Source organism: Carlito syrichta, unplaced genomic scaffold, assembly GCF_000164805.1.
Source record: "Carlito syrichta isolate Samal-C Ts95f unplaced genomic scaffold, Tarsius_syrichta-2.0.1 Scaffold302277, whole genome shotgun sequence".
Lineage (NCBI taxonomy): Eukaryota > Metazoa > Chordata > Mammalia > Primates > Tarsiidae > Carlito > Carlito syrichta.
In genome coordinates this window covers 6888-17493 of record NW_007246373.1, presented here as the reverse complement: position 1 = coordinate 17493, position 10606 = coordinate 6888, and the positions used below count along the sequence as shown (strand labels likewise).

The 10606-nt window shown below is 55.2% G+C and overlaps 1 protein-coding gene across 2 annotated transcripts in view; it reads left to right on the top strand.

Moving 5' to 3' along the window:
* TBC1D14 (TBC1 domain family member 14) overlaps window positions 1-10347 on the top strand; it is a 109717-nt gene extending 99370 nt beyond the window's left edge. For both annotated transcript variants that reach the window (XM_008056209.2, XM_021711427.1), the window contains exons 12-13: window positions 6219-6477; window positions 9973-10347. In XM_008056209.2, the coding sequence (XP_008054400.1) occupies window positions 6219-6477; window positions 9973-10038 (325 nt within the window). In that variant the 3' untranslated portion in view covers window positions 10039-10347. The remainder of the gene's footprint in view (window positions 1-6218; window positions 6478-9972) is intronic.
* Window positions 10348-10606: the final 259 nt, after the last annotated feature.

The window sequence follows — 10606 nt, the reverse complement described above, 5'->3', positions numbered from 1 at the left end:
TTGAGTTGGAGTCTCTGTTGCCCAGGCTAGAGTGCAGTGGCACACTCACGGTCACTGCAGCCTCGATGCTGGGCTCAGGCGATCCTTCTTCTCAGCCTTCCAAGTAGCTGGAACTACAGGCACATGCTACCATGCCCGGCTTATTTATTGATTTATTGTAGAGACGAGGGCTCACCAGGTTGTCTAGGCTGGTCTCGAACCTCTGGACTCAGGCAGTCCTCTCACCTTGGCCTCCCAAAGTGCTGGGATTACAGGCATGAGCCACTGCACCTGGCCAGGAACCCGATTCTTATCTGGCACTGTCTATTTCTAACAGCCAATGTTTTTAGAAGCACAGGAGCAACATGGTAGGGAGACGTGGGCTAAGGGCTCCGTCACAAACCAACTGTGGACGCAAGGCTCATTCTTAGGAACCAGTCAGGATGGGAAAATTGGAACACAGCGGAAAATCGGTGGTGTTGGGCCTTGAAGTTACAAACCTCTGGCTGTGGCTTCTCAATGGGTGAGACTGTTTGGCACCTTTTACCCTTTTACTTTAAGCAAAAAGCTGCTTTTTCACAACCTCCTTTCATTTGTACTTTCCTTGTCTGTAAGAGGCATATGATTGTACTTTCTCTCGGGGCTGCAGAAAGGATTAAATTGGATAATCCAGGTGAGAGCATATAAAGCAAGTGCTTCCTGTTGTGGTTTGCAGCCGGGGGCTGTCGTGGGGATGCCAGGCCGGGGCGCGTCCTGGTCGTGGACTCTGCCCTCTTCCCTCATGGCTGGCTCCTGAGACTGGCCTTGGCTGCAGCAGCCGCTTGGGAGGTGCCCCTGAGCACCCTCCTCCCTTCCTGCATGGTGCTCCCTGGCTCTCCTGCAGCCTCAGAGAAGCAGAGCAGACATGGCTAGATAGGCATGGTTCCTGGAAGCTATGAAGGCGCGACCGCAAAAGCTGCCCCTGTCCTCCACATACGCTGTGGGGGCAGCAGACAATGCCACTTGCTTGGTATCTTTTTTTCGAGTTGGAGTCTCACTCTGTTGCCCAGACTGGATGCAGTGGCCGCTCCCAGTCACCACAGCCTCGACCTGCTGGGCTTCGGCGATCCTTCCGCCTCAGCCTTCCGAGTGGCTGGAACTACAGGCGTGCGCTACCATGCCCGGCTAGTTTTTTGATTTATTGTCGAGATGAGGTCTCGCCAAGTTGCCCAGGCGTGTCTCAAACCCGCGGGCTCAGGCAATCCACTCACTTCAGCCTCCCAAAGGCGCGGGATTACAGGCTGAGCCACTGAGCCTGGCTTGCTTGGTGTCTTTTATAAGCTGATGGCTACTTCTTTCATTTAGCAACTTGGAAATACATTGTTTTGCGTTCATTGAACTTACAGCTGAGATTTTTTAGAATTACTTTTTAAAAAGCTTTTTCTTTTTTACTTTTTTTTGAAATTATCATTTTGATGCACAATGCAATAATATGCAGGGGCAGCAGGGATACATACACATTTCTTGGGAGATAAGAGTCCTTGAAATTCTGTCTTCCTGCTGTGGAAAGGGCACTGAGCTGGCTCTGGGGAGGCCAAGGGGGCTTTCCCTGCCTGGCCCTTTTTCTGTGCAATCACCTGGCTGGAGCAGGATGGAGCCTGAGGGCACAGCAGGGGAAAAGTGGACTTGAAGGCCTGGAGACCGAGAGGGCGTGTGGACAGCAGCCTCTTATTCTGATTGCTTCTGATCCATGGCAGGGTCTCTGCGGGACCAGGATAGAGCCTGATGTCCCCTCCTGGGTCTGTGAGCTTTCCAGCTGTGTGAAGGGCACTGCCTAAAACTGGTTTCCTGAGAGGATTGTTTTAGTGCCTTTCACAGCTGGCTTTTGAATCTAAAAGTGGCTTAAATACAGCCCAGCATCTGAAAGCTGCTGGCAGTGTTGTGGGAGCATCTCTGGCGGTCCTGGCTCAGGGGAGAGCAGGTTGGAGGGAGAAGACCCTCACTGTTCAGATACTGCTGGGGACAGAGGTCTCCGCCCTTGAAGCTCTTGCAGTCTAGGGCAGGGGGTGGAGATAGCTTAGGACAGCTCGGGGCTGTCGAGAGTGGAGCCCAGGGGCTGGAGAGGCCATGGGGTGGTCCTGTCTGGGGTGGTCCTGACTGCAGCAGAAGGACTGGGAGCTGGTTGCTGAGAGGCCCGCCAGAGCCTGCTAGGGCTCAGAAGATGGGAACGGTGCAGGAAGCCAGGCTGACAAAGTGTAAAGGAAGATCTGTTTCTCGCCAGCACTGTGCTGTCTCAGACGCTCGTGGGCTGATGCTGACGACCGTTATGAAAGGGGTGCATGAGGTGCAGTGTGGACACTTTGCAGGAAACCTGGGCCAACCCAAGGGTCAGGAAACAGCCTTCCAAGAACAGACACCTAGGCTGAGAGTTGGGTGAGGAAACGTTTTCCAAGTGAAAGGTAGACATTTTTCTTCTTGAAAAGAGACACTTTCTTTCTTTCTTTTTTTTTTTTGGGAGTTGCAGTCTCACTCTGTCACCCAGACTAGAGTGCAGTGGCCGCTCCCGGCCCCCGCAGCCTCGACCTACTGGGCTCCGGCGATCCTTCCGCCTCAGCCTTCCAAGTAGCCAGAACTACAGGCACGCACTACCACGCCCGGCTGATTTTTTATTTAGTGTAGAGATGAGGTCTCACCAAGTAAACCCACGGGCTCAGGCAGTCCACTCACCTCAGCTTTGCGAGGCTCGGGATTACAGGCCGAGCCACCGAGCCCGGCTGAGACACGTTTTCTTTACGATATGATGACGTTCAAGGCCTCAGTTACTTCATTTCAGCACATGACGTCAGTCAGTGATACAAGCAAGGTGCAGTCCTACCTTTCTTTTTTTCTGTCTGAGTGTTAATGCTCCTTTATTGGAAAGAGACAACTCAGAGTGATGCAGATTTCTCAGGTCAGCCTGGGCTTCGAGAGTGTCAGCTCGGTGGGTCGGCCAGTCAAGCCCCAGAGGGTCGTCCAGGGGCTAGGAAGCCTATCCCCGGAAGTGTTGGGCCTAAAGTGCGGGCAGGCCAGGCCCTGAGAGTTGCTGGGTCGGTGGGCTGGCAGGCCTGACCTCCTGAGTGTCTCAGCTTGGGAGTCTCGCCTTCTTCCAGCAGCTCCCCTGGTTCGGCCTGCTCCGTCGGCTGGCACGCCAGCCTCTGGGGTACACAGCTCTTCGGCTCCAGTGATCTTCTGCAGCTCTTCAGGTCGGGCTTCTTGTCTCACGCCTCGGAGGAATGAGGGACACGGCTGGCCGGAACGTGAGGAAGCAGGATTTACTGAGAGCACGGAGAAGCTCCACGGTGGGAGGGGGCCCGAAGGGGTTGCCCTTGTTACGCCTTTGTACATGACGTACAGGCTGGGCATTCAGTCGTCAGACCTGCTGGAGTTTCGGCAGCCTTTGAGTCTTCACTCTCTGATCCTTGCAGTCCTTCTTGATGTGGGCCTGTCTGTACGCAGACTGTCCCCAGTGTGTGTCACCCGCCCAGAGGTCCCTCCTGGCACTGGAGATCAATTCCTTTGTCCTCTTGGATGTCTGACTCTCGAACTTAACATGGCTCAGTACTCAGCGCTTGACTTCTGTTCCCGCCAGACTCTGTGTCCCCTTCTGTGACAGCTCCATCCTTCCGGTTCGGACCAAGACACAGCATCCTTGGTGCTGCAGCTTGCGTGGCCATTTCCTGTGTCTGGATCCCGCCTCCTCGGCCGCGTCCGCTGCTCCTGCTGCGCTCCATCCCTCCTTGCCTGGATCCCAGCCGGAGCTGCCTGGTTGGCCTCTTCGCTTCTGCCTCTGCCCCTCGAGGCGCCGTTCCCTCCAGGCACTCCGCTGGCCCCCCATTTCACTCGGAAGAAAACCTCCAGGGCGCGTCGTAGCCGGAAGTCCTGCTCCCTTGGGCACCTTGACTCCCTCTCCCGTGGCTGTTCTCTGCCCCCACCCCCTGGTTGCCTTGCGCCCTGCGTGGACAGGCTTCAGTCCTGCCTCCGAGCTGTGGCCTGCAGCTTCCTCTGCCTGGATGCCTTCCAGACATGCTCTCCCGGCTTGCTGCTTCCTCCTCAGAGGTTTAGGACAGTGTCTTTTTTCAGTGATGGGCTGTTCTCGACGACCACCCTCGAGAGCAGGGGATGTTGTCTGTCTTGTCCTGTGTCCTCATCACCAAAGAACAGCATACAGTAGGCTTCAAGAAATATTTATGATAAATGGATTGACCTGCTTAGAACCAGATAACTGGCTCCGACCTCAGCCAGATGTCTCTGGGAGAGAGAGATGGTGGCGCCCAGGGTGGGGTGAAGACTCAGCAGGTGGGCACTGCGTGTGGCATTCTGGGCTGGCTTAATTCTATAAAGTTCAGAGCCTGAAGTAGTTTGGGGAGACCCACACACACCTGAACTCAGTTTAACTGTATGTTAAATACAAAAAGAAAAAAAGGTTTACTTTGGGTGGGCTTTGGGGGGGAAAGGAAGATTATGTTTTGTTCTCATTTTCCCTCTTTTCTGCCTGTAGCTACTTTCTTTTCCCCATCGGTTTTTTTCTTATGACTCTGCTTTTAAGAGGGTGTTGGGTTTTGATTTCCACATATAAGCTGGCACACAAGAGATAGTAGTGTATGAATCAGGTCAGTTCTTTTGAAAATAATGTTGTTAATAAGCATGCTCTCTGGATCCAACTGAAATTATTTTCTAGATTGAGGATAGAAGCAGAAGATCTCTTTGATTTTACTCTAACTGTATTTTGTAGACCATTATGAAACGGTTTTTTGCTTTTGAGGTAATTCCGGGCTCTTCGAAGGCTTTTTGTGACTTTTAAAAAGAGAATCTCCTACTGATACTGTGGCAGCGTGTTGCCTGACAGCCTGTGGTGTTGCACAGACGTTAGAGCATGAGCTTCGGAGTCAGGTTCAGCGTCCGGCTCTGTCACTTGCTGGTGGCGAGACCTGGGTCTGTTTGCCACCCTGAGGCTGGGTTCCTCAGCCGAGCTGAAGCGAGAGAGACCCTCCCCAGGGCGGCACCGGCTGTTGGGGTGAGCTGTGCTTCTGGAGTGCTGGGGTAGTGTGGTGCGCAGCACCCAGTAGGACGCCGGCTTCTGCTGTTTTCGTGATGCATGGGTTTTCTGTGGCATCTGTCTATTCCATCTGAGTTGGGTGAAATCTACACTGTTAGCCTTCCTTGAGTATCTGATGAGGTACCGGTGAGGGATTGCCTGGGCCGTTGTTCGTCTCGACCGGCAGCCACGCACTGTTGGTGGTGCGCGGCCTCAGCTGTCCAGTGCCTCTCTGGGTCCTGGGGCACCGGTGGCCTCTAGGGCAGCGGCCCCCAGGGCAGAGTTCGGGGTGAGCCGCATCCTGGGGTTCACTGCAGGCAGAGGTCCACGCCTCTGGTCTGTGATCAGCTCTGCCAGTGTAGGGGGATGGCTGGTGGGGTCTGTTCTCGGAGAGTCAGGGTCGCGCTGCGGAAGGAGATGGCGTTGCTCAGGCTGAGTCCAGCACCAGCAGCTCAGGTGCTTCCACGGGCCCCACCTCACCTGCTGAGTCAGCACAGGAAACACTGAACTCTGTGGAAGAGTGATTTTCCAGGCGGGGAGGGAATACCCCCCGCCCCACTGGGAGTTGCCCCTTGTGATGAGGACGGTCAGTGAGGACAGGTGTTGAGGACGTCTGTGAAAGCCCAAGCAGCCTGGGAAAGACGGCCAGATGCTGCCCTCGATGCTGAGGATTGGGACCATTGGGCAGCCCCGCGGTGAAGACGAGCAGACGTGGGCGTGCACACCGAGGCAGGGCTGGGCTGCGGGAGCCCAGAGCCGAGGGAGCCTCTCGCCGTTCTCGGGAGGAGACACCTGTCGGGGCTGGTCTCCGAGGCGAGGCTCACAGCACCTGCTGTGAGGATGAGCACCTGCTGTCTGCCTGCGCTGTGGTCAGTGCTGGGTATGATGGCCACTAAGGCTGCTTGTCCACCACAGAGTAAGCACGTGGTGGCACTTGGTAGATCCTCCTTGCAGGTAGGAGAAATCGGGATCAACCTTTCAGCAGCCAGATGCTGTGTGAGATTCTGTGCGAAAGCCAGCAGTGCTGTTTCCCACAATGTTAACGCTGCCCTTATGTGAGTGCAGGCCTAGTCCCCCTGCCGTGTGTTACACGGAAGCAACTCACTCGGGAGAGTTTTCCATGGAGTCAGGCTTGCCTTCCCATTTCGTTCTTTGTGTGGCTCAAAGTGTGAAACCTTTTCCCCAGGATCTTCACCTTATACAGCAAGTCTCTGCCCCTCGACTTGGCCTGCCGGATCTGGGATGTGTTCTGTCGAGACGGGGAGGAGTTCCTCTTCCGCACGGCGCTGGGCGTCCTGAAGCTGTTCGAGGACATCCTGACCAAGATGGACTTCATCCACATGGCCCAGTTCCTGACCAGGCTGCCCGAGGGCCTGCCTGCCGAGGAGCTGTTCACCTCCATCGCCACGGTTCAGATGCAGAGTCGGAACAAGAAGTGGGCCCAGGCGAGTGGCCTTTCTGTTGGCTTTTTCTCCGCAGAGTGGCCTGGCCCCGTGGAGCAGTTTAGGAGGGGAGGCTGCTTGCGGTGCTCATTGAAAAGCTGGCCTCTTTGAAACGCTCCCTGGGCTGGAAGCGAGGAGAGCTGGGTTTAAGGCTGGGCTCTGGAGCGCCAAGGGGTGTCTGGGGCAAGTCCCTCCTCTCTGGGTTTCTGTCAGCGGGGGGCTGTGGGTAACGAGAGCCTCCTCGCCTGCTCTGCGGTGGCATCCGGAGGACCGGCACGTCTCATCGCCGCGGCCGTGCTCGCGCATGTCAGAAAGCGTTTTGCAAGCCCTCCCTCTTTTTCTAAAATTGGTGCCAGAGACAGCAAGCCGAGGGGCCGCGTCCCTGGGCCCCTGGGCCGTCCTGCGGCGGCTCTCGCGTGCCTCGCGAAGGAAGTGGGGCCATCCCGCGGTCGTCACAGAAAAGGGAGGCCCTCCGGGCTCTTCCCATCCGAGGCGCCGCTCTGCCCTCTAGTGGCTGCACTGAGCAGCGGAGCTGACTGCCTGGGCCCCTCCAGCCTGGGGTCTCCCCAGGTGCCCCTCTTAGGCCTGGTCCCCTGCGGGGCTGGCCGCATCGTCTGTGTCCTCAGAGGGGAGAAGTCTCCACCCAAAAGGGGAAAAAGGCCAGCCGTGGCGCCTGACTCTGGCCTGTGCGCCGTATCAGCTCCAGGTCCTTGTTGGTTGACCCCCGTGAAGGCTTATGCTTTTTCATATGCGCTAAAGAATGCCTGTTGTTGTTTAACTTTTTTCCAAGTGGGAGATGTGAAATATGTACGGAAATCGAGTAACAAGCCCCCATGCACCGGTCCTTCTGCTTCAGAGACCGTGGAAGCGGGACTGCCCTGTTTCAGCCGTGCCCCGCCACTCCCTCTGTCAGTGTCCTGCATCTCCAAGCCACGGGGGCTCTTGCAACACAGCTGCAGTCCTGTCATTGCTTAAAAAGTTACTGATGCCTTGCTATCCTCAGATGTTCTGTTTTCGATTTTCTAGTTGTTTCAATGTCATAATAGGCTTTCCAGTTTGTTTGAATCAAGATCCATTTAAGGTCCATGCGTTGTGATTGAGAAAAAGTGCTTTTGAGCCTTTTTTTCCTTTGGATTTGGAGTCTTACTCTGTCGCCCAGGCTGGAGGGCAGTGGCACACTCACGGCCACCCCAGTGTCACCTGCTGGGCTCGGGCGATCCTTCCACTGCGTCCTGCCACTTTTGAGCTGTTTAAAAGTGCACAGTGGCTCAAGCCTGTAATCCCAGCACTTTGGGAGCCTGAGGCAAGAGGATTGCTGGAGCCCAGGGGTCCAAGACCAGCCTGGGCAGCTTGCTGAGACCTCATCCCTACAATAAATCAAAGATTAGCCAGGTGTGGTAGCGTGCACCTGTAGTTCTGGCTACTTGGAAAGCTGAGGTGGGAAAGGCTGAGGTGGAAGAATCACCAGAACCCAGCAGATCAGGGCTGTGGTGGCCGTGAGCATGCCGCTGCACTCTAGCCTGGGCGATGGAGTGAGGCTCCAACTCAAAAAAAAGAGATGTGCTACCCACTTCTTACCTTCTGTCCCTCTCTCACCCACCTTTACTTGTTGAAGAAAACTGGTCATTCGTCCTGTAACATTTCCCACAATCTGGATTCTCCTGCCATATCCCCGTGGTGGCGTTGGACATGCTTCTCTGTGTTTCCTATACATTGATAGTTAGATCTGAAGACTTTTTCAGATTTCAAGTTTATTTGGCAAATGGAGCCGTTTTCTACATTATCAGGCTGTCTCTTTCCTAAGAGATAGAGGCTCTTTTGCCAGCCTCTCATACATGCACACACATTGTACACCCACACACATACGTATCACATACACATTGCACACCCATGCACACGTACACTGATCACCCATGCATATGCACGTTACACATGCACAGATAATACCGTCACCCACACGTGCATGCATTGCACACTCACACATACACAGGTCACCTCCCCACACACACGTTGTACACCTACACATTTACATACACAGATCACCCATGCACGTGCACACTGTATACCCACACACATATACCCACACATACACAGGTCACCCATGTACACATCGCACACCCACACACAGCGGGAGGAACTAGACCTAAACCTGCCGTTTTGATCTTGCATTTTAGAGATGAGGTAAAAACTGGTTGTAACTAGAACAGGGGTCATTTTACTAATGGGACATGTTCTAACGAATGGGGCCGTGATGGGAGTCAGCCTGACGGTGGAGAGAGCTTGGGCATCAGCATGTTTCGCCCAGGTCAGGGTCTCACGGGACTTCTGCTTCAGGTTGAGAGGCCGGCGAGCCCTCTCAGCGCAAGGACACGTTGTGCGCCCTCGGCAGTCGCATTTCTGGAGAGGTGGGGAGGACTTTCGCCTGCCTTTGTCCCTTTCCTGCGACTTTATCACAGCCCCTGGGAAACGTCCTGCTTTCCTCTTGCAGCTGCGACTCCGAGTGGCTTGTGCCCGGCCCCGCAGACGGCACTGTGCTCCCGAGAGGCTCCGGGTTTTGAGGCTGGCCGACGGGGGCTTGCGTCCTCACGAGCTCTTGGACTGCAGCGGGGGCGGCCGCCGTGTCGCTGGCAGGCCCTTCGTGCCAGGCCCTCGCCTGCCTGAGGCCGACGTGCGGGCGCGGCGCCGTGGCGGGGGCGCCGGGCGGGGGCTTCTGTCCTTACCCCGGTTGTGGCTCAGCCGTGGCGGAGCGGGATCTCGCCCATTCATTCATTCGCTACGTGGTTTTTTTTGAGCTGGATTTTCATGGAATCACATTCCTCCGTTCGTTCGTTCATTCATTCATTGTTGGAGTCTCACTCCGTCGCCCAGGCTGGAGTGCAGAGGCACACTCACGGCCACCCCAGCGCTGACCTGCTGGGCTCCGGCGGTCCTTCCGCTTCGGCCTTCCAGGTCGCCAGAGCTACAGGCGTGTGCCACCGTGCCCAGCTAAGTTTTGGTTTATTATTGTAGGGGCGAGGTCTCGCCAGGTTGTCCGTCTGGTCTCGAACCCGCGGGCTCAGGCAAGCCCCTCGCCTCGGTCTCCTAAAGTGCTGGGATGACAGGCTGAGCCACCGAGCCTGGACGAATCGCTTTTCAAATAAAGATGTTGACCAAGAACTAGGGGAGCACAGAGAGGAACGCTTAGCAGGATGTTGGGAAGAGGCACTGTCTGCTGGGCTTCAGAGGAGGCAGGCTTCCTGGTGCAGAAGGGATAGGACCTGGGCACGGGAGCTAGCCCGCAGCCCCAAGATGGCATGACCAGGTGCCTGTGCTGGGAAGGCCACTCCGGCTGGGTGGTGCAGGACGCCCCAGAGCGCGAAGGTGGCCGAAGTGGGGCGAGCTCAGCCAGTCCTTTGCTGCTTGTGTTTCAGGATGCAGCATCTGGCTCGGTCCTGCCGGGATTCTCTGTTCAGTGTATGCAGTAGAGTAACCTCGGACGTGTTCCCTTGTGGTTTCCAGGTACTGACTGCGTTGCAGAAAGACAGCCGGGAAATGGAGAAGGGAAGCCCATCCCTCAGACACTGAGGCTACAGATGCAACTCGTGCTTGGCACTGAAGCAGAGCTCTGCGCGGCCCCTGTGTTGCTCCAGACTGACACCCTGGCAGCTGAGAAGGAGGGGCCCTTTTTTTTAAGTTTGATTCCTAACACTGGAGTTGGCCTTAAACAAAACACACAGACTTTTAAAGAATTAAACCAAGGCTTAGCCTTAAGCTCAGTGGAACGGTGACCTGGTGTGCCCACCACTGCATTTCTGCATGGTTTAATGATAGAGCACTGGCTGACGTCCCCCTCTTTATTTCAGCAAAAGTAAATTAAATTGTACTGCTTCTATGCCAACTGCTGGAAAGTACATTACTTCCACTTCTGTGTCACCTGCTGGAAAGTGCGATCTCTCTTAGCCAAGATGCATGAGAAATGTCATCTGGGAGATGTCAGAGATGTTAGTGGCCCATATTTACATATTTTAGATAAGAAAGGGATTGCTGATTGAATTATTGAGATCATCTTTCCAGAGCTGAGGTCATGGTTGAAAACCCACCTACCAAAGATAGCAGGAAAGGAAAACAGTCTCTGCAAGGAGGGTTGCTGGCC